This window comes from Lygodium microphyllum, chromosome 13, assembly GCF_053477565.2.
Source record: "Lygodium microphyllum isolate KBCC chromosome 13, Lygodium_microphyllum_v1.1.10, whole genome shotgun sequence".
NCBI lineage: Eukaryota > Viridiplantae > Streptophyta > Polypodiopsida > Schizaeales > Lygodiaceae > Lygodium > Lygodium microphyllum.
Genome location: NC_141147.1, coordinates 99893106 through 99917391, shown reverse-complemented (window position 1 = coordinate 99917391; position 24286 = coordinate 99893106). Strand labels below are relative to the sequence as shown.

Sequence of the window (24286 nt, the reverse complement as noted above, 5' to 3'; positions counted from 1 at the left end):
CAAGAGTCTTGGCATTTCATTGCTTTATTAACTAACATAAAAATTACAACATTGATATTTATATGGATTGAAGGGATGATCCTAATCTCATTTCTTTTAAGTAATTAGCCTACACCTTTGGAAAACTTTGATTACAAAAAAGCTACTTTGCGACTATTTGATTACAAATTGCACCTTATGATGTACATTGCAAGCCCTTAAAATCCCCCTGAATGGATAGTGCAATCCTCAATTCAATGATCTACATTGCAAAACTACAATTACATTCAACGATCCTACTACTGTTTGAATCTCCAAATATCATATGAATCTACATCCGCATCAAGTGTCAGTCATTATGCTTGTAGAATACATACGCCTCTTCACACAATAACTAATTGCACTAATTGTGTGTATCACCTAAGAATAAAAAGAGCAAAGACAACATAATCCCTAATTACAAGTTATTTTGGATTGATATTGAAAGATATCTCGAACAGCAATAGATTATATACATACAAAATATTTGGGATAACTAGTACTACAATCACTCACCACAATATAAATGTGCACGGGCTTACCACTGCAAAAGATGTGCTTGAGCTTGTAACTCATCCTTTAAAATGTAATTTCAAATTGGGAACTTCAAACCAGAACGTCTTGCAATAATAAAAATAGCAATAAAACAACAAAAAATAAACAATGAGTTTCCATCTACAATATAAATGTGCACATACATTTTATTTGGGCAATGGTGCTTTTCGTTAAATCCACCTTTAGTTATCTCCCCACAACATTTATTGGTCTTCGCATAAGTAGATTGTTGACATACATTACTTTCTATTCTTGATTGTACTTCTGTTATATTGCTTGACTGTCTTTCACATAACGATTGTGTTGATACTTTCTTGTTTAAGCTACCTTCATGAGATCATGTCTTTCTTTTCAAGATGCAAGCATTTGTTTCTTCTAAACAAGATAGTTGCAAGTTTACTGCCAAATCATATCTAAAAGGGACTTTTGGAAACGCGAGATGATGTATTCAAGTTGTAATAAAATATTTCATTGCAATTAAGATCATAATATATTGGCTGTAAATGGATGGTCAATTTTGTACAAAGGTTTCATCGATTTAACTGGCATACTGGTTTTGGAACTCATAAACATGCTACTAATTTGTCTGAAATGAGAGCCCAAGCCTTTGCCAACATTAAACTTCTGAGACCTCTCAAAAGATGTTATGTCCTCTAAATGAACATGCTTGTAAAGTTTGACCCAATCTTCTGGGAGTGCGCACCCATCCTCCACCCATGACCTGTAGCTACTTCTAAAGCCATTTGCCTCTTGCAAAGCATCTACATAAAGAGCTATGGGCACTTCCATGCTACTTATCTTTGTCCGCTCAAACCCAGCCTCATGAGTTAAATGCCACACAATTATCAACTGTCTTAACAAACACGAGATAATGAAGAGCCTTGAGTCATGCCTCTTGAACTTCAGCAAGTTTTGACAAGCATCAGCCCTTCAAAACACTTGGGAGTCCATCTGCATTGCTTGGATTGTACTTGCAAATATGGTCCCATAAGCTCCCTCTTGATTAAAGTTACTATAAGGGGTCAAAGATGGCTGCCTTCTGGCTTCTACTTGGCAGGGTTTTGCAGATCCCAGACAAAATCACTGTTTGTTTGCTGTTTACATCTTCACAACCCTAATTTCAAGCCAATCCTAGTCCCAAGGGAATGCCCCTTTGTGTATGCGCATCTCCCATAACCATCATCTGTGAAGAGCCATAAGCTGTATCCATTGCCATACAATTGAATCTACAAACTGATTGTGTAAGGCACACCTTTTATACTGAGCGCATTCAGCTGATAGAAGACATTAAACTGAGTAATAGCCCCATGTGCATAGCATATCTGGAAACATACATCAGAGAACATCTGTCCTATAAATACAACAGGCATGCTATGAGAGTGAGTCTGCTGCTTCTGTTATAAGTTGTGGCACTGGCTCATAAATCCAAAAAAGAAGATTGGGAAGGAAATTTGAGCCAAAAACTGAAAAAGTAAGTTTTCAGTGACAATGAGAAATTTCTTAATTTGCTCCAGACATGCCGAAAAATTTTACAGGAGCAAAAAATGTGGTATCAGACGCTATATCTAAACCATGTATGTCATTCCTACCTGCAAAAGATGAGTATGTGGGACACTTAATGTTTCAGTAGTTGCCCTACAGTTCCTTGACAAGAAGGAAAAAAAGTAGTTGATTATAAGTTTCTTAAGAAACCAAGATTCTTTTTTTGCCCTCACATCTGCATGACCAAGGAGATAAACCACACCAGACTCCTTTGCATCTCGCAGAACTGCAAGCTCCTTCACAGCAATGTCATCAAGTACACTAGAATTAGGTGCACCAGACGTCACAACAGAGGGGAGGTCAGAACCAGAGCTCTCATATGACCGGTCTACAAAAAACTCTGCCCTTTGAAAGGTTATTGATGACAAGGGTGCTGCAGCTGATAGCAATGGTGTTGTAAGTGGCTCTGAGGATGAAGCCCTCCCTAATAGAGTGTCTGACAATGAAACATCTCTATCGCTATCATCTGACTCCATTCCAAAATTTTCAAACTCCAGAGCTATTTCCTGAGCTTCCTTTTGTATAAAGGTCTCAAGGCTTTGAAGAAGTAGCTGCTCAAAAATATAATGGTTTTCTTTGCGAATATCCTTGTAACCATATCTAGCAACACACCGAAAAAGATGGTAGTCACGTGGGCAAACCCGTCGAAACAGGAAACGCTCCGACTGTGGAACCACTGGCACAGGTACATATTTAATGCAGACAAAAACTATTGTTGAGTGAACTGCAGGAAGACTCTTCATAAAATAACCAAATATGGCTGGTACTCCTCGAACCAGCTCATTGTAGAGCAGCCCTACTCCTGGGACTCGTACTGTCCCAAGATTGGAGCCCAACTCTAGCATGTAGTCCATCGAGATTCTCTGCTCTACTTCACTCCGATACTTCATACAAGTACCGTAGTGCCAAATAAACATGACCAGAAGTAAGACCACTGCTAAAACGAGAGGTACCCAACCACCATGCGGCACTTTCAAAAGAACAGCTGATAGGTATAACAGCTCCACAGCCCCAATTACTAGAATGAAAGCAAGAGCGATGAATATTGAAGTTCGCCAAATCATGACCATTATCAAGGTCACAAAGCCAGTTGTAACAAGCATATCACCTAAAACTGCAACACCTGTGGATGTAAAAATTTGTTGAAGTTAGCAAATGGTAATTAAAAGAGAATACCACGCGATGTAAAAATTTGTTGAAGTTAGCAAATGGTAATTAAAAGAGAATACCACGCTACAGCTAAAATACCACCAGTACAACAAACATTATGATTGTATACAATGCAAGATCACTGTGGACTTTTTACACCCCATCGTGGAGTAAGGGGCAGCATTTGTTCTAGTTTGTAATCAGATTTTATTTCCATTTCTTTCGGAGAGTTTATGGACATATTCCATGTTTATGTCTCTCCTGTTGCTTGTTAGTTAGTTGCTTGCTTCAAAAGTGCAATATACCAAATTGACTCAAATTACAAAAGAGTGTCATATTAAACTATTGCCTCATCATGGAAAACTAGTGCCATGTATGTGTAAAAGAGCTCTAGGCTCTCATATCCAAAACAATACAGGTAAGGTTTGCTTGGTGTACAAATGAACAGGATGAACCAATAACACCCAAGACATTGTGGGCTCCTTCCTTGCTGGATTAAAATGCAGAGGTATGGCGGGAGATTCTGCATTTGTGCTTAGAAAGTTGTCAACCTGGACCTGATGTTTCTTCTTCAAGTTGCCCTTCTCTTTCTGGCCATCCTTCTAACAGTGATTTCTCTTGCAAATAAAGTATGGATTATTATCTTGGAGATTAATCAAGTACTAGGTTGCATTCTGTGCATGAACGGTACATTTCGTACGGTACTGTACCGTATGTTCATTCCATACAGTACCACACAGTTTGCATGTGTTCGAACTGTACCCAAAAAAAAAGATCATTTAAACTGTCCATAGGTGCATTTTTTTTCCTATTTTTTTGGCCTGCTACACAAGTAAACTTCCCTTCATTCACACTCCTCCCTCTTTCATACTCCCTCTTCTCTTCTCCCTCACCAGGGATGGAGGCTTTACGGACGGTCAACAAAGGGTTAACAAAAAGTCATCAAAAAGTCTTTAGCTCAACTTAAATCATTCAAAACTATCAAGAATCAATCAATAAGCTTCCAAAAACTCTCAAAATCCATCAATCATTATTCCATCCCCTCATACAGAAAGAAAACAGAGCAAAGCAAAAGCTCAACAAACCCAAACAGAACCGATCAAACATAATTAGAACATCAACAAGAACATGTCAAAACATCATATCTCCACTAAAAAATATCATGAACTTCTCAAACCTAATCAACCTCGTGCAAAAAACTCCCAAACACTTCCAAATCCATTAATCAATATACAAAATCCATCAAAAATCAACCATTCAACTCTTATCAAAGGGCAGCCCTGCCCCCCTATCTCACCACACAAACAAGCCTCCATCTTCATCAATCTCCCTCTCTTGAGCTCAACTTTCAAGCCACTATGCTTCTCCCTTTTCCTCTCTATCCCTCTCCCTCTCTCTCACTTTCAAGTTTCATTCATACATATTACACCCTCTCCCTTTCTCAAATCCCTCTTCCTCTCCCTCTCCTCCGTTCTCCTCATTCTTCTCCACAATGCCTAGGCCTCTTCATGATCTATCTTTAAGTTGCACGTTTTATGTGTAGGCTGATTTTATATATAACTTTATATGTATTTTTTAATGAACGTACAAAACAACGTATTTTATTATTTTTTAAAAATTGTACGTTCCATACCATACATATTCATGTACTGAACATACCGTACTAAACGTACAAAACCACCTCGATCAAGTACATGGGGCCTGCATCACATGAACACAAGGCCACTCCAGAATCTAGGAGGAATGGGGAATAGGGGAAATTAAGCCATGATAGGGAGTACAACACCATTTCTTGAGCCCTTGAATTAGGGTTTCCACTAATCCTGAATTACAATGCATTAATCCCTATTTACTTCTCCTTAAAATAGCCCCAAAAAGCATTACTTTTTTTTACCCAAAGAAAAGGCTTTATTTTTCAACAATAGGACAAATACACCAAAATCCTCTAAATAATGTTAGTTGTGGCCATCCCTTCATCTTATTCTTAGCAGCCATCATTACCCTCAGCCTACACCCATCTATCCTCTCACTGCTGCCCATATCCCATCTTGGAGCTCCTACTGGCCAGCTAGAGGACATCACCATCAGTGCATGAAGACTGTTCCAGCTGCTGCCCAAACTGCCACATCATTAGCAAAATACCACCCATCAGTTGCCAGCATTCCAAGAGGTTCCTGCTGCATTCACAGGCTGGTATTGCGGCATTTTTTACTAGAGCAGACAACCTTGCTGTTCCATTATCAGGTGGCTTATTTCCACCTGATTTAATCTGCTGTACTGCTGTGTTTTGCAATTCTACAAGACACCCTCTAATTGACTCAATCGCTAGCTGCTATATAGATAGCTGATGACATCATCTTGTTGGGGTAAAGTCAATGTGGCCTACTACCCATCTTAATCACTAACCCTAACTATATATGTAAACACTCATTCTCTATTCTTTACGTGATAAGATAATAAGGTGCCAATCTCACAAGAGGGGAGGCACCATAAACATACCTCTGTGTTTGTGTGTGTGCACGCGCAATCTCCATTCTCCTTACAGCTCCAACAATTGGTTTCTGAGTGGGAGGGAGTCTCCAACCAATGCTGCCAAGAAAAATCTTCATAGTCTCCATTTTGGATGAGATTCAACATGCATAAAGAGGTCAACAAATTCTTCGGGTAAGCCCATAAGTGCTTCATTAGCTCCCGTTTTTTTATCTCAAGCTGTTACATAGGCCATTTCATCCTTTTCTACACTTCTACATAGGTTGTTCAAGACATGCATACCAAGTCAAGGCTTACAATGTCCACACTATTATTTTGTCTCTCTTAAAGGCACATTGGCTTTTAAGTGGGAGGTCGCTAGGGTAAAGATCAATGTGGTTGGCCGCCCATCTTACTCCCTAACCCTAACTATATATGTACACACTCAATTCTTTATTCTTTAGAGTGATAAGACGATAAGGTCTTGCTCACAAGAGAGCTATTCGAGGCACCACAAACATAGCCTCTCTCTCTCTCTCTCTCTCTCTCTCTCTCTCTCTCTCTCTCTCTCTCAACACATCTACTCCTACATTTTACAGTTGTTTGCATGTGTTTTGCTACCATCTACACTCCTCGCATCCGTCAAACATCTAAGGTACTATTGCTTCCTCTCTTGCCATCAACATCATGATCGAGCTTGGACAGCTATTGCATTTTGATATCTGCCATGAGTACAACACACTCTACACCATTGTCAATCACTTCTACCCCAATTCTTGAGACAAGGACATTCGAGGTGTCATGGGAATGTGTATTTTTAATGCGTAGCTTTGGCATTATTAAGTTGTGCATATGTAAGGTGCACATGTGATGTGCAAGTTAATCAAGGCATCTTGATAGTCCAAAACCTACGTAATGCATTGGGGAACATTGCCAAAAGTTGTCAATTATGTAGGGCATGTACTTGTAGGTGCTTGGTGTCAATTGTGGCCTAGAGCATTAAATGAGCCACTAAAATGACTTACGCTATCATGTGGCTTAGGCAAAATAAAGCATTTAATGCTAAGACTATGGCCAAGTAAAAGTTTAAAAAGCTTTCGTGTTCCAAGGGCTTAGCACATTAAATGAGAATGGGCACAAGCCAATTAATGCGTAGGGTACAAGAGAATTATTATTTTTCAGTAATTAATTGATTACTGAAAATTAAGTCTAGAGGTGGTGATGCTTCACAATTTGAAGGAACAATGAACAATGAAAATTAAGTCTAGATTGGTGAAGATGCAACACCCAATCTTGGTACAAGTACACAACATGGGCAGCATGTTGAGAATGCGGGTTTTGGCCATGAAGCAAGTCCTTCAAGGCCACAAAACATTGATGACCAGCAAGAAGAAGAAGAAAATGATGATCAATTCAAAACACAATTGAAGGCAGCAGCCGATGTATTTTGCCCAATTGAGGAAAGATTCTCAATTTGTGCAATTATTTCTTTGCACCTAAGAAGGAAAGCTAAGTCAAGGAGAAGATATCATCATCTAGAGCTTTAAGACAACATGAGCTACTGAACGAGGAGCCACCTCTACCTCAAGGTGCACACAATGCTATCTTGGAAGAGCCGCTCCAATGAGTTTTGGACAACAAGGCATGCATGCTAATGTCGAGCTCCCGAGATACATTGGTGGATGATCTATCTTTCATGCAATGGCTGGTCAAGGCTTGTCTATGGGTATATATGGCCTAAATCCTTACGGAATGCAGCAACTAATGCATGGGATGCAAGACCCAATGTATCCAATTATGGCAAGTGGAATGCAAAATCCCATGTATAGCAATAGTGGCATGGTACCTAGTGCACAATCTGGCATGTTTGCTAATGCATCTGCTACCCCCGGGGTGTTTGGTGCTCATGGTATTAATGTTGATCATGCAAATGCTTCATTTAATGCTGGTCATGAGGAACATGCAACCAATGTACATCCCTTGCAGCTACCAATTTATGACAACTTGGCACCAAAAGGCAAAGCAAAAGATTACAACAAGGGTAGCAAAGGTGTGAAGTTCGAAGTTTTTAGTAGTGTGCAAGATACAGTGAAAGCTTTGACTTCCATCCAATAGTGGCCTATTCAGAAACTTCACCAAGTCAACAAAGATCTGAAAGGCAACCACTTTCTTGACAGAGTATGAGTGATCATGTTGTTGCCATGACCGAGCAGCCAAGCGTTTCTTTGTGGCATGGCCAGTTGGGACACATGAGTCAAACAAGAATGAAAGTTCTTTCTCGATTGGGTTACTTGCCTTTTCTTCATTATGCTGATTTTGAGCATTGTGATCATTGTATTTATGGTAAACATGCTCAGACGTCTCATAAAAAGTATCTTTCTTTGAAATCTTCTCCTCTAGAGTTAGTACATTCAGATGTATGTCAGATGCAAGGATTATCTTTAGGAGGAAAGAAATATTTTATCACCTTTATCGATGATGCTACACGAAAGGTATGGGTTTATCCTATTCGTAGCAAGGATGAAGTGCTTGACAAGTTTAAAAATTTCTTAACATTGGCTAAAAATCAGACAGATAAGACACTCAAGCGTCTTCGCTCTGACAATGGTGGGAAAAATGTGTCCAAGGCCTTTCAGGCATTTTGTGACAACAAAGGAATAAAGAGGGAGCTCACTGCCCCTCATAATCCACCCCAAAATGGAGTTGCAAAGCATATGAATCGGACCATACAGGATAAGTTCCATACGATGCTATCTCATGCTACATTACCCCATGGTTTTTGGGCAGAGGCCGTTATGACAGCCATACATTTGATTAATCGGTCACCAAACAGGTCTTTGGGGAAGGGAGTTCCCCAAGAAGCGAGGTCGAGCAAGCCACCTTCATACGCTCATCTGAAAGTGTTGGGCTGTGAGGCTTTTGTGCACATTCGTAAAGAAAAACGCAGCAAACTTGAGCCAAAGTCCTGTAAATGCATTTTCCTAGGATATGGTGATGAGGGTGAAATGGGATATAGATTGTAGGATCCCGAGAAAAGGAAAGTAGTATGCAGCAATGATGTTATCTTCCGGGAAGATCGCATGCATAAACAGCCCGAAAAGACTGAGGAGGTCCGTAGGGTTGTATTTAGGGAAGAAATACCTTTTGGACAGCAAAATGTGCCCGTTGTACAGCAGCAAATACCTGCTGTAAATGAACCTGTAAATGCAGAAAATAATGCTAGAAATGATCAGCTAGCTATTCCCCATGATAATGAGCCACTACATGTGCATGAACAGCCAGGACAGCAAGCTGTTAATGCTGATTTGCAAGCTGAAATGCCAGGACAGCAAGCTAAAAATGCTCAACAGCCAACAAACAATGATCATTGGGTTAGGAGATCGTCTAGGTCTACTAGACAACTTGACAGATTTGTTCCTGGTACAAACAATGTGGCTGATTATGTCATGTTGACAGACTGCGGTGAACCACCTTGCTTCAAGGAAGCAATGGACAGACAGAACAGTAAGAAATGGTATAAAGCCATGTTGTCAGAAATGGAATCTCTTAAGAAAAATGGCACTTGGGACTTAGTGCAATTGCCTAAAGAGCAGAGAACACTTCCATGCAAATGGGTTTACAAGATGAAGGTCACTTTTGGTTCCTCACCAAAGTACAAAGCAAGATTAGTTGCAAAGGGGTACAAACAGGAGCATGGAATTGACTTTGATGAGATTTTCTCTCCTGTAGTCAAGATGACTACGTTGAGAACCGTTTTGGGCTTGGTTGCAGCTGAAGATATGGAGCTCATACAGATGGATGTAAAGACTGCATTTTTACAGGATGATCTGTATGAAGACATATATATATGCAACAGCTTGAAGGGTTTGTGAAAAAAGGAAAAGAAAAAATGGTATATAAACTCAAAAGAAGTTTGTATGGGCTGAAACAAGCACCAAGAAAATGGTATCATAAGTTTGATACATTCATACAGTCTCAAGGTTTTCATAGAAGTCAAGTGGATCATTGATTGTACACTAAGAAGGTAGCAAATGGCAGCCTGATTATCTTGGTTCTGTATGTTGATGACATGCTGATTGCTGGCAGGGATACTCATGCCTTGGATTCACTGAAGCAAAGTCTTCATGGCAGCTTTGATATGAAGGATCTTGGTGATGCAAATCACATTCTTGGCATGCGAATACTCAAAGATAGATCAAAAGGCCCACTCTATCTATCTCAGCAGGAGTTTTTCTCCAAGGTCTTGCAACGTTTCAATATGGAGGGTGGGGGGGGAACAATTGGGATTCCATTGCCTCCATAAGTGAAACTCAGTGTAGAGAACCCCCCTACATCTGATGATGAGAAGACTGAAATGGGCAAGATACCATATGCTTCAGCTATTAGCAGTTTTATGTATGCTATAGCTGCTATACGTCCTGACATTGCCTTTGCAGTGGGACTGGTTAGCAGATACATGGCAACCCCTGAAAGCAAAAGGCATCTATTGTTGGCGTTACGAATGCAGACTATGCTGGTCATGTGGACTGCAGAAAGTCCACTTCTGAGTATGTGTTTACTTTCACAGGAGGAGCAGTCTCTTGGATCTCCAAGCTACAAAAGTGTGTTGCATTGTCTACTACAAAGACAGAGTATGTGGCTGCCACTGAGACATGCAAGGAGGCTTTATGGCTTTCACGTTTGGTGGGAGAGCTTGGCATCATAGAGTTACCTGTTCTCCATTGTGATAGTCAGAGTGCTATCATGCTAGCACGGAATCATGTCTTTCATGCAAAGACAAAGCACATACATGTGAAGTACTACTTCATTAGAGATGTACTTGACAGCAAGAGCATTGAGCTTGTCAAAGTGCATACAGATGATAATCCTGCAAATGTTACCAGGTGGTGATATTTTTTTACAGTTGCTTTTCTTATTTACTTATATAAATATTTTATTTTTCTTTTTTTTGTTACTGTTGCTTTTTACCCCCAGAGTTCTCTTGGAATAAGCGAGATCTTCGCATGGCTAGAAGAGACAGCCATTGGAACAAATTGGACTAATGGTTTGTCTGAGCTTTAGAACCAATTCCATATTGAATGGACACTGAAGAATAGAATGCTAGTGGTTTGGGACTGTGTGCTTAGCCACTGGAGATGGTGCATGACAATGAGTCTGGCCAAGATAAAAGATGCACATGTGAGAATGCTCACGGAATAAAAGTCACTGTAACTGAGCCACATTACACTTTTGATGTGGTCACAATGATAAAAGTTGCACAGAACAACTTGAGGAATGCAGGGGTCACCATCCCTAAAATTTAGGGAGTTACTATTTTTAGACCCCAGAATTTGTTCGCGTCATTGTCTTCATTTTTACACGAGGATTAATTCTCTGGTCTGTGCCGAGGTCAAATTTTGCACCCATCATGGAGAATGTTAGATTGGAAAGTTTAAATGGGAAAATTGTTACATGTATGCCATGTGGCACAAATTCCCAAAAGAGAAAGAAAGAGAGAGAGAGAGAGAGAGAGAGAGAGAGAGAGAGCCCCCAGATCAAGTAGGCGTGAGAGAGAGAGAGAGAGAGGAGAGAGGATGTCGCCGCGCAAGCGTCCCGCCCTGCTGCCGGCCGCCTGACCTGCAGGCCTCGTCGCAGTCGTCGCCTGGTTGACCTACAGGTCCTGGTCGGTGGTCGCTGTCAGGCCTGGGCGCTGTCGCCTGTCTGCTCGCCACAAATCGTCCTCTGGTCTGCGTCACCTCTCAGCCCGCTACAGCGACTTGTCTTCAGCTTTGCGCCCCTGCCTGCTTGCGCGACCAGCACCACGTGCCCAGGCCTGTGCGACTCTGCGTGGTCCCCTGTGCGCAGGGCTCAGGCAGAGAAAGCGAGAGAGAGAGCAAGCAAATCGGGGATGCTATCACCTGTGCTGGCCCTGGGCGCCCGTCAACGTCACCTGCACACTGCCTACCTGGCGCGCCAACGTGACCTGCACACTGTCTACCTGTAACCGTGCTGCGCTGCATCGTGGAAGCCCTGACCAGAGAATCGCCAGGATCAAAGGGTGTGCTTGCAAAATACGTCCCTGCACAGGCCGGGACACGACAGTTTAGGGACAGGCAGATAGACATTTTACAAGGACAGATCTGTGCCGAGGAGGCAGCAGATTATTGAAGAGCAGAGACTGTAGACAGTGCATCCTGCTGCTACAGTGAGGGAGCGAGCGAAAGAGAGAAGACAGCGGTATGGCTGGCCTGGATATGGATTTTCTCGACCGGACGGTGGCAGCCCTTGGCCCTGATTCCGATACCGAGGAGCTGGAGGATATGGTGCCATGCACGGAGGAGCCGCCTCCGGGTTCTGAACTGCCGCCGGCAGGCAAACGCTCTAAGCACACTTCAGACGAGCCAATGGGTCCTCAGGACCGTTCCTATGCGCAGGTTGCCTCCGAACCTGTGGATTCCCAGGAAATAGACTGGGAGCATTTACTGGGCTTTGCCAATACTCTGCTTGGCGATTATGTCCAGCATAATAATGAAACTTTCTCTGCTGCGGCTGCGGATGATGTGCTGGAAGCGACAGTGGACCCAAAATCAGTCTTGCGGTCCTTCTCAGTGTTCTATGACCGTGCAGTTATACTTTTTTTCACCGGCAGGATCCCAGTGCTCTCACATATTCGCCAGTGGATGCACCACTTATTGCAAGGGGAGTATGTTGAGGAGATCTTCCTTGGACCTCGCGGCTTTTATGAGGTGCTGTTGAAATCCGAATCGCATCGAGCTGAGCTACTGTCCAAGTTGCCACTATTCTTTGACCGCCGCTTGGTCCATGTGGTACCATGGCGCCCTATGGCTGACTTCCAGCGTCTGCTTCAACGCGAATGCCCGGTGTGGGTGGAAGTGGAAAATTGTCCAGCGGTATATTGGCCATTGTTGAAAGACGCGATGGCGGTTGTGGGCACAGTGCTGGTTCCCCCTAGCCTCAGGGCTATGAACCGAAACCGTCTATGCATGTTATGGGATACGGCCAGGAAAAGGCCTGCGTGGCTTCGCCTCAATTGCGCTGGCATGCATCCTTTGCATTTTCGCCTGAAATGGGGCAATTTTGCCGGACACTGCTTTTCATGTGGTAAATTAGGGCATTTTGTAGCTGAATGCCCGGAACGGCAACTGTCTTCTGAGGAGGCGCAGGTTGTGCAGCCCAAGGATGACATGGTGCTTGATGCCCAGACACAGGAGACCCTTCAGCCCCCTACTGTCATGGAAAAAGGTAAACAACAGGTCCGAGCTTTGGATTCTCCTAGCTCTGATTGGATTGAGGCACGACAAAAAAAAGGTAAAAAGTTGGACGCAGGCCTGGCAGATCCTGGGCCTCATGTTTCCCCGGATTCCGTGCGCACGTACACGCGCAGGAAAGACATGGTCACCCCACAGCAGGTTGTGCGTACCATGGCCCCGTCAGCCCCCCGCAATCCGTCTTCAAGGAAGGTCTATTCCGAGGGCCCCAAGGGCCCACCTGCTAAGCTGGCGTTTGATGCGAAAGGCAATGTGATTACTCCTTGGGATAGGCGTTATCCCCGCCCTGCTCCCAAGGTAGTGGATTTCCCTTCTACCTCTAAAGCAGGTCGCCCGAATTCATTTGCAGTATTGGCTGATTTTCTGGATGAGGGTGTCCTGGATGCCCTCGCGGAAAAGATGCAATCGAGGCAACAGGCGCCTCGTTCCTGACTTCCTTTGTTTGAAAATATATGAAGATTGCCACGTGGAACGTGCGAGGCATTTGCTCTCGCCATAAGCAGCATACCATGTGGTCTGTCTTGCATGAAAATCAGTGGGATGTATTATGTGCAGTGGAGCACAAAAGTCATGGTGAGGCAGGAAAGGTTGTGGATTGTCGTGGATTTCGTCTGTTTTATGCAGGGACACATGCTAAGCATTATTCGGGCGTGCTGATGATTGTTCATGAGAAATACCAGCCTGTTCTTGTTAAAAATGATGTGCACGGCCGCTTTCTGGTAATCGAAGTCCTATTTGAAGGCGAGATTTTATGGCTGCTGGGACTTTATGCTCCCAATGATCCCACATCCCGACGGGATCTATGGTTGACTTTGCAGGGCTCCATGGCACTTGGCCGCAGAGGGTTTTTAATGGGAGATTTCAATATGTGTGTTGACTCTTCTCAGTCCACCTCAGGGCATTCGGTAATGGATACGCCAGAAAGCCGGGTGTGGAACTCCTTTGCTTTGCACATACTTAAGCAAGATCTTTGGTCGTGGCTTCACCCTTCTGTTTCAGGTTTTACTTTTCATTCTGCGCAATATGCAACCACTTGGTCGCGATTGGACAGAATGTATATCATGCAGGGGGATGATTTTCTTCCCGAGATGCTGGAGATGAAGGTCTTGCAGCAATATGCGTTGTCGGATCATTTTCCCCTCCAGCTTGAGATGCGGGCACAATCTGTTGCACCTTTTATGCAGTTCCTGGATAAGCTCCCTTTACGCTTCAACTCCTCTTATTTGAAGCATCCAATTTTTCAGGATTATATGCAGCAACTGATTGAGAGGTTCTTATTGGACTTCGCCTCTGAGGGCTTGGCTTCGTTTGCACGCCTGCTATCTAATGTGCAGCGGGTTGCTCGGCAGTATGGGATTCACACTGCCTCTCTTTGTCGTCGCCGTCGACTTGCAGCAGAGGACTTATTGGCCTTGGTCCGTTCCTTGCTCCTGGATTCCCCGGATGATGATTTTCTGCTGTCACTGGAGCGGCGTTTGGCCCATCTTATTCAAGTCTTTAGCTTGAAATCTTATCAGCAGGCCAAGCTGCATAACTTGACTGACACATTGCAAGATAATGCCTGCCAGTCTCATAAGTTCTTTCGCGCCTTGCATGCTTCTCCGGCTCGCGAAAATATGACTCGACTTCAGGACTCGGAAGGTCGCATGGTCACTGATCCGCAGACCATTATCAATATGTGCAGAAATTATTTTATGGATCTTTTTGGTTCTTCATCCTTGCCGTCTAGCCAGGTTACGCATGCCCGCTCGGTCTTCTATCAGCTGGTCCACCAGCAGGTTCCGTTTGATATGCAAGCCTCTTTGGAGGCGGATATTTGCGAAGAGGAGGTTATGGATGTGTTGTTGCACCTGCCTAAGGATAAAAGTCCTGGTTGGGATGGTCTCACTAATGAATTTTTTGAGCACTCAGCCACGCAGTTGGTAAAGCCTTTAGTGGTTATGTTCCAGCAGGTTTGGGAAACAGGGGTCATGCCTTCTTCATGGAAAGAAGGCCTCATCAAACTGATCCCCAAGGTCCCTTCGCCGTCAAAGCTGCAGCACTGGAGACCAATTTCGTTGATGGGCGTGATGTATAAAATCTTTTCCAAAGTGCTGGCAAATCGGCTTCACAAGCACCTTCCAGCTCTTGTGCACCCCCTCCAATATGGTTTCATTAAGGGACGCAACATTTTGCACAATATCTTGAATGTGCAAATGGCTATTGATTATGCGAGGCACTCCAATCAGCAAGTGGTCTTGATTCAACTGGACCTGGAAAAGGCGTTTGACTGTGTGGACTGGTCTTTCCTTGCAGAGCTTATGTCTGCTATGGGCTTTGGGATCCGCATGTCCCGATTGATCTACACCATTAGTACTGAGGCTTCTTCAAGAGTTATGCTTAATGGTGGGGTCACAGAGCCATTTCTCCTTGCACGCTCGCTCAGACAAGGCTGCCCTTTGAGTCCTCTCTTCTTTGCCTTGGCGACTCACCCGGTCCTTTCAATGTTATCCTCCATGGCGGCTTCTGCCCAGCTGGCAGGGTTATCTCTTCCTTTGGGGCAGCACTTCATTAGCCAATCTTTGGCTGATGACTCCTTTATGATTTTGCAGGCGGACAGGGATAACATTCGCAAGGCATTAGATGTTTGGACGCTCTTTGGTCAAGCTTCTGGTCTTCGCATCAATGCCTTCAAGTCAGCCATTCTCAGTTGCACGGAGCCTGATTTAGAGTCATTAGGCTGGCAGGGCCAGGTGGTTTCTCGTGGCTCGATTGTCAGGCATCTTGGATACCCATTGGGGGTGGATGTACGGCCAAAGGCCCTGCTGGAGTGGATTTCACACAAACTGGCCGTGAAGTTTATGTATTGGAAGTCGCAAGCCTGGCCGTTCCATGTCCGCCTCAAAGTGGCTCAGACAATTATGCTACCAATGCTGACGTATTTCATGCCATTACTGCCATGGACGCCCAGTACTTTGAAGGCTCTTACTCATCCCATTCGTTTCATGCTATGGAAGAAAGATTCACTGCAGGCAGGCATTTCCTGGATTTCATGGTCACATGCATGTACCCCTAAGCGCATGGGTGGTGGAGCTATTTTGGATGCAGAAACTCATATGCTGGCTCTTCGTTGGTCTCTGTTCCGTGCCATGTGTGTGGATCATCACCCGTGGACCATCATAGCCCATTATTTTCTTGAGGACAGCGGCCTCCGCCAAGGTAACACACGGCTTCGAGCCTCATGGTGGCATGTCCTTAATGCTGACGCTCGTTTCTCCAGTCCCTCTTCCTCTTTGTTAGTGCATTTGGTCGGCTCTTGGAAAGTGGTGCTCCAAAAGGCCCGTTGGCATCCTGTAGGGGACCGCGTGCAGACAAATTCTTTTCAGCTGGAATTGTTGGCGGTATCCACATTACTTTCATGGGAAGATAAACATCAGCTCAGACCAAGATTTAACCGCATGGCCCGTTTGGGTGTGACTTCGATTGCGGATGCTACCCTTGCCACTCGCAATGTCCTTGCATCATTTCGGACTGCTAGGAGACTTTTCAGGATCCCGCGCGGATACCGTGATTTATGGGGGAAGCTTTCCTCGGAACTTCAGGGTAGGCAACCCTTTCCTGCCCTGGCTATGGATCGCCCTTGGCAGGACTGGGACCTTGCAGGCCGGTTGAGTCTGGAAAAGGCCTCTACTAATCAGGTGTATCATCTTCTCATTAAAGATCACCAATGGTTGGGCGTGAAAGTTAATGCTGTTTGGGGCCTGCGGAAATCACTGTCATGGTGGCAGGCAACGCTGATGGAGGGATGGCAGAACAAGACACCTTTCAAATGCAAGGTCTTTCTGTGGCGGGTAATGATTGGTGGTCTTCCTCTTGCCTCGGCCCTTTCCAAGCGTCGAATCTCGAATGGCACTTGCTTCTTCTGCACCACTTCGGCGGAATCGGCCCGACATCGTTTTCTTTCTTGCCCGCTCGCCAAGAATATCTGGTCACTCTTGTCACGAATCTGGCACGCGGTGGTGGGGTCTTCACTGACTCCCTTCGATTGGGTTTTTGTGCGCCCGAAGTATCCCACACCACCACCGTTACATATGAAGATCTTATTCCATTTTTTCAGATACTGGGGATGCTGGCACATTTGGACCACCCGAAATGCTTTTCTCTTTGATTCGGCTTCTAATGTACCGCGACATATTGCAAGGCTTAAAGGGCTCTTGCATTGGCAGCTAGATCTCATCAGGCACTCTGACTTGCTCCCTCGGGAGGATTTGTATTCCTGGCATTTGGCAATTGCCTCTGGGTCCTTGCCATGATTGGTGTGACTTTTTAGTACCCTAGTCCGGGGATTTCCCACACGTTGGCCTATGGCCCTCGTGCCTCTTGTACTCGTAATCATGTAATCTTGTACTTTCTTCGTAATTAATACAATTACCTTTTACGAAAAAAAAAAAAAAAGAGAGAGAGAGAGAGAATAGGCATAAGGGGCAGATGGGAGAATGAAGTTTTGAGGAGCTGAGGGCAGATTGGTACAAGAAAACCAGCCATGGTGAGTACTTCTACGTCTCTGACTCAAGCACATAGGTAGAGCTTGCTCCCTCTGATCACCTCTCTCTCTATTCTCAGAAGAAATGCTTTGCATGATGGATTGATTCCATAGAAGGTAGAATTCTGTGTTTTTTTCTCTGCACACGCTGAATCGTAAGAACAGTAAACTCTCTTCATGTTGAATGAGAACAGTGAACTCTGCTCATGCTAAATAAGAACAGTGAACTTTGCACATGCTGAATCAAAAGAACAGTGAACTCTGCTCATGCTGAATAAGAACAGTGAACTCTGATGAATAAGAACAGTGAACTCTGCACATGCTGAATCGTAAGAACAGTGAACTATGCTCATGCTGAATCGTAAGAACGATGAACTCTGCACGTGCTGAATAAGAACAGTGAACTCTGCTCATGCTGAATAAGAACAATGAACTCTGCACATCCTGAACAGTAAGGACAGTGAATTCTGCACATGCTGGACAGTAAGGGATGTTGATCTGGACATGCTGTACTGTTACTATGCAGCTGAGGTTTACTTAGAAGAGATGAAAACCAATTGTACACAGGTTATGTATTTTGGAACATTACCATTTTTGTAATTTTCTATCTTTTAATTGATAAAGAAATACCGAGAGGGGCGCCGGTCTTCGGGGCCAATGTGGTGTTGAGCGAGGGAGAGAGGTCTCTGTTTATGTGTGTGTATGTAGTCCAGGTGTTAACTGAAGGAACTACCGCTTTATGTGAGTCATAGACCGGTTGCATGGTTCCATCCCCGGGATTTGAATTCTTTTCTGTAAGAATTTAAGCTCGGACAGTTTTGGGTGAAAAGGCTATACACAGGTTTTACAGAGATTACAAGACTAGAGAGATTGCAGACATGGATAAAGGCAAAGGAAAACTCCCCCATGAAGAAGAGAGTTCTTCTTTTGCTCATAGACACCAAAGAGAGTATTGGTGCACAGGTGTCAGCACCTTCTAGAACCGAGATTGAACCACATGATGAGGAGCAAGAACGCGAGGACTTGTTTATGGCACAACTCCTTAGTATGGTTGGCTCTTTCCAACAGCTGGTAAAGAATCCTCGGATGCAAAAAATTTTGATGTCACATAATGAGGATTCTCAGGCTGAATCATCATATCATACCATGGAGCGCTCAAAAAGGCAAACCTCTAATGCGCGTGAGCATGTGGAAAAGTCACCAAACATGGAGACAGGTCCAGTGCAACAAAAAGCACAAGCACAGGATCAGGGAGTGAATGGTCAAGGCAGTTATGCACAAGTGACACAGCAGACTATTCCTCCTCAGTTTGCTACTTATCCTGGTTACTTTGGTGGTGGGTCAGTTTTTCAAGCAATGGCTGGATTACCCACGGGTTATTAGGGATACTTGCCTAGAGGGCCACCAGGAATAATGCTTATTGAGGCAGTGAACCCACTTTATGCTAATATTGGTCTGCAGCCAGTTATCAGACTCTATAGAGTCTTTATTTGATGCCTGGAGTACAAAACGCAGCCGCTGATTTTTCTCAGCCTAGTGGGCATATGGCAGCTAAGATAGGTGAAATGAATGTTGATAATGCACCTAAGGGACTCCTCTTTTTACAGCCACCTGTCTATGACAACCTGACACCAAAAAGTGCAAAGCCTAAAGACTATAAAGAGGGTGGTCATGCAATAAAGTTTGAAACCTTCAGTGGTATGCAAGATAAGCTGAAAGCTTTGACATTTATATAGTAGATTGATGCAGCTTACACAGGAGGGAATTTTACTGAGACTTCTAAGGTGTGGAAGGCTGTAACTTTTTTGAAAGGTAATGCTTTGCAGTGGTGGAACATATTGTTGATGCAAGGATATGCACCTGTCACTTGGGTTCATTTCAAACAGTTGTTTGCAACCTCATGGTTAACTAACACGTTTGAAGTAGATGTCATGATTGCATGGCATAAATTGGACGTGGCAAATTGTACGGATTTAGAAGAGTACAATAAGAAATTTTGGAAAGCACTTTTGCCCGTGAGTTCTTACAAGACAGTGCCCCTGTCAGAACAAATTGAAAAGTACTATTGCGGTTTGCCCGAAGCCATCAGGGATTATTGTACCAAGACTAGGGTTACAAATATGGTACAGTTAATTGAAAATGCTGGTGTGGCAAATGCATTGTTGAAAGGAAAAGCTAACAGCTTTAAAGGCACTGAAAAGAAGGATTCTCAGTTTAAGCAAGATCCTAGCAAGAAGAAGAAGCAATTTCCAGAAAGGACCAGTTTTACAAATAAGTCTTTTTGAAAGAAAAGATTTCAGTAGCAACCTAAGACTTCTTTTAAACAGGATAAAGGACAAAAGAGGCCACTTTTTGGCAAAACATTTAAAGAAAGAAAGGCTTTAATGATGGCTGAAAAATGCTTTATTTGTGAGCAAAAAGGCCATATTGCTTCCAAGTGCCCATAGCAATTTTCTAAAGATGCAGAGGATAAAGATGCGCCAAGTAAAAAGAAGCGCAGCATTGGCTTAGTGCCTGATATGGTGGGAGACCAATCAGTTGATGATGCTACATAATTGTGCAGAGCTTGGGGAAAGATCAAAGATTCCACAGTGCTTATTTTCTTTGATCCTGGAGCTCGTGCAAACTTTATCTCACCAGCATTGGCAGCTAAATTGGGTATACGTTCCGAGGAAATGGGACCAGTTGGACAAGCTGATTTGGCATGCCCAGGACATACTGAACCTATCACCCCCATTCTTGGCAAACTTCATATGCATATTCAGAGCTATGTGGACACAGAGGAGTTCCATATTATGCCTCTAGAGGGCTGTGATGTTCTGTTGGGTATCCCATGGTGCCACAAGAAGCATGCTATCTTGGATACTTACAATAGAACGATTACTCTTGTACATAGGAGCAAGACTCATGTGTTAGATGTGAAGCTTAAAGGAGAGTCTATCCCAATTGTTTCTGCTTCTGCAATTACTTCTGTAATGAAAAATCATATTTCTGCATACTTGGTTTTTACAAAGTAAGTTAATGAAGTTGATAGTAATGTGTCTGTATTAGATGAAAGTAGAAGGGCTTTCTTGGATAAATTCAGTGACTGTTTCTCAGATTTGTTACCAAGAGAGTTACCCCCTGAGAGACCTGAAGATCATACCATAGATCTTATTCCAAGGACTAATCCGCCCAATAGGCCACCATACAGGGTCAGTGCAGCGCAGCAGAAAGAGATTATGACACAGGTTAATGAGCTTTTAGAGAAAGGACTAATTCAGCCCAGTAGTTCTCCGTTTTGTTCACCTATGTTGCTAGTTCAAAAAAAGGACGGCTCTTGGCGAATCTGTATTGACTACAGAGCCTTGAATAAGAACACAATCAAGAATAGGTTTTCGATTCCGAGGATAGATGACATTCTTGATCAATTACAGGGAGCATGAATGTTTAGCAGGATAGATTTAAAAAGTGGATACCATCAGATCAGAATCAGGCCACAGGATATCCATAAGACTGCTTTTAGAACGACATTTGGTCTCTATGAATTTTTAGTCATGCCGTTTGGATTGACCAATACTCCTGCTACGTTTAACAGGATGATGGATAGAATTTTCCGCCCTTATCGAAGTTTCATTGGCACATTTTTTGATGATATGATTATCTTTTCAAAGAATGAAGAGGAGCATAGAAAATACCTAGTTGCAGTCTTTAATGAGCTTAAGCGTAACAGATTGCTCATTAATGGTAAGAAGAGTGAATTCTTTTTGAAAGAGATTCACTTCCTTGGGCACATAGTTTCTAAAGATGGTGTGAAGATGAATCCTGCAAAGATAGAAGCAATTGTCTCTTGGCCAGACTTGAAAACTGTTCATGATGTCCGCAGTTTTCTTGGCCTATGCTCTTGCTACAGAAGATTTGTAAGACACTTTGCAGAGATTGCTTCTCCTTTACATACACTTGAAAAGAAGGATGTCAAATGGCAATGGACTGACAAAGAGAAATCAGCATTTAGATGTTTGAAGGGGAAAATGACTACAGATCCAGTACTTATTTTGCCAGATCTGTCTAAGCCATTTGTAGTGCAGTGTGATGCATGTGGAAACAGCATTGGTGCTGTATTGATGTAGAATGGCCAAGTTGTGGCATACGAGAGTAGAGTACTTTCTATCGTTGAAAGGACTTACCAAATTTATGAGAAAGAATTATTGGTTGTGATCCATGCACTCTCTAGTTGGAAGCACTATTTGCTTAGTGTTGATTTTGTAGTGCAAACGGATCATCAAACACTTAGATACTTTCTTACACAGGCTAAATTGTCAGAGAAACACATGCGTTGGGCAAATTTCCTATCTATGTTTCATTTTCAGATAGTGCATGTGGAAGGCAAGAAGAATGTAGTTGCAGATGCTTTATCTCGCAAACCACAAGTGCCAGCTGTTTCAATTCCTTATCACCATGAATTGGATGATATGAAAGAGCAGTATGCTGATGATGAAGATTTCTCTGAAATCTATGAGCAGTTGATCAATGGTCAACACCATGACCATTATGTGTTCAAAGAAGGCTTTATCATGATGCATGGAAGACTATGCGTTACAAAACAGCCAAGGCCAGAAGTTTTATTAGAAAGTCATACTCCACCGTATGCAGGACATCGTAGTGTTGATGCTACAGTCAAAGCGGTAGAGACTTTTTTCTATTGGCCAGCCTTGAGACTACTTGCCATTGGTTGAGTATACATACAATAATACAGTGCACTCATCTACTAGCAAAGCACCTTTTGAGATTGTGGAAGGTGGAAAGAAATTGCCTCCCATTTTGCAGACAAAAGATAACATCTTTGAAGCACATCGTTATGTAAATGATTGGGAAGAAGCATATAAAAAGGTCAAGTATGCCCTAGAAAAGTCACAAGCTAAACAGAAAAGAGCTGCTGATAGTCGTCGTCGGGAGCTCTTGTTCAAAAAGGATGATTGTGTCTTATTGCGTTTTGAAAAGACACGTTTGAGAAAACAGAAGGACAAGGAACATTTGTTTCCAAAGTTGAGTATGCGTTATTATGGCCCTTTTCAAGTCTCAGAGAAGATCAATGACATAGCATATAGGCTGAAATTGCCAGAGAATTGGAAAATTCATAATGCATTCCATGTGAGCCTATTGAGGCCTTTTATTGGTGAACTGCCAGAAGATTTGGTTCAAGAGGAATAACCTGAAGTAGAGCAATTAGATGAGATTCTAGTTCCTGAGTAGATCCTGGCACATAAGGATTGGAAAGTGAAAGATAGAGTTATAAGAAGATTTTTGGTAAAGTTCAAGAACTATTCACCAATGGATGCCAAATGGATGGAAGAGGCTGAATTGGCAAATTCGCCTCAGTTATTGCAACTTTACCGAGAAGCTTTCGTACTGGAACCCACAGTGACTTAGAATGCTTTTTGAAGCAATGTACATTCTCTATTGTACAATTGAATATTGTATCTCATTGAATGAAATCTCAGTTCTTTGAAGTTATATTTGTTACACTTCAGTTGAATGAATATGCATTTTGTGACACTAATAGTTCGTGCATACGTGCTATCGCCCTGTGTTGCATCCGGAAACATGTATATTAGAAAGGCTCCTAATAATCATAGTTGGATCCTTGAACTTGCGACGACACAAATGGTAGTGGGAAACTCCTACCATCACCCCGTGTCATCTCTTAGCAAGTGATACATGCGATGGCACTAATAACATGGAGAATCTTGTTATCGCCCTGTGTCATCCATTAGCATGTGTGGCATGCAATCAAGGTCGCTTGCTTCTTTCAAGAGGAGAGTATGTCACAGGTGGTGATATTTTTTAAGGTTGCTTTTCTTATTTACTTATATAAATATTTTATTTTTCTTTTCTTTTGTTACTGTTGCCTTTTACCCCCAAAGTTCTCTTAAAATAAGCGAGATCTTCTCATGGCTAAAAAAGGCAACCATTGGGACAAATTGGACTAATGGCTTGTCTGAGCTTTAGGACCAGTTCCATATTGAATGGGCACTGAAGAATAAAATGCATATGGTTTGGGACTATGTGCTTAGACACTTGAGATGGTGCACGACAATGAACCTGGCCAAGATAGAAGATGCACATATGAGAATGCTCACGAAATAAAAGTCACTGTAACTGAGCCACATTACACTTTTGATGTGGTCGCAATGATAAAAGTTGCACAGAACAACTTGAGGAATGCAGGGGTCACCATCCCTAAAATTTAGGGATTTACTATTTTTGGACCCCAGAATCTATTCGCGTCATTGTCTTCGTTTTTACACGAGGATTAATTCTCTGGTCTGTGCTGAGGGCAAATTTTGCACCGATCATGGAGAATTTTAGATTGGAAGGTTTAAACGGGAAAATTGTTACATGTATGCCATGTGGCACAAATTCCCAAAAGAGAGAGAGAGAGAGAGAGAGAGCGAGAGAGAGCATTAAAAAAAACGTAATAGACATAAGGGGCAGATGGGAGAATGAAGTTTTGAGGAGCTGAGGGCAGATTGTTGCAAGAAAACCAGCCATTGTGAGTACTTCTACGTCTCTGACTCAAGCACAGAGGTAGAGCTTGCTCCCTCTGATCACCTCTCTCTCTATTTTTAGAAGAAATGCTTTGCATGATGGATTGATTCCATAGAAGGTACAATTCTGTGTTTTTTTCTCTGCACACGCTGAATCGTAAGAACAGTGAACTCTATTCATGCTGAATGAGAACAGTGAACTCTGCTCATGCTGAACAAGAACAGTGAACTCTCTA

At 43.0% G+C, this 24286-nt stretch overlaps 1 protein-coding gene and 1 pseudogene across 3 annotated transcripts in view; one reads left to right on the top strand and one right to left on the bottom strand.

Annotated features, from left to right (window-relative positions):
* Positions 1–1040: 1040 nt before the first annotated feature.
* LOC148026964 (putative potassium transporter 12) overlaps positions 1041–24286 on the bottom strand; it is a 74335-nt gene continuing 51089 nt past the window's right edge. For 2 of the 3 annotated variants that reach the window (XM_087691516.1, XM_087691517.1), the window contains exon 10: positions 1042–3238. In XM_087691516.1, coding sequence (XP_087547642.1) covers positions 2139–3238 — 1100 coding nt within the window. In that variant the 3' untranslated portion in view covers positions 1042–2138. Of the gene's footprint in view, positions 3239–24286 lie in introns of all 3 variants that reach the window. The other variant, XM_087691518.1, reaches the window with a different exon arrangement.
* Positions 19017–20992, top strand: LOC148026965 (uncharacterized; annotated as a pseudogene).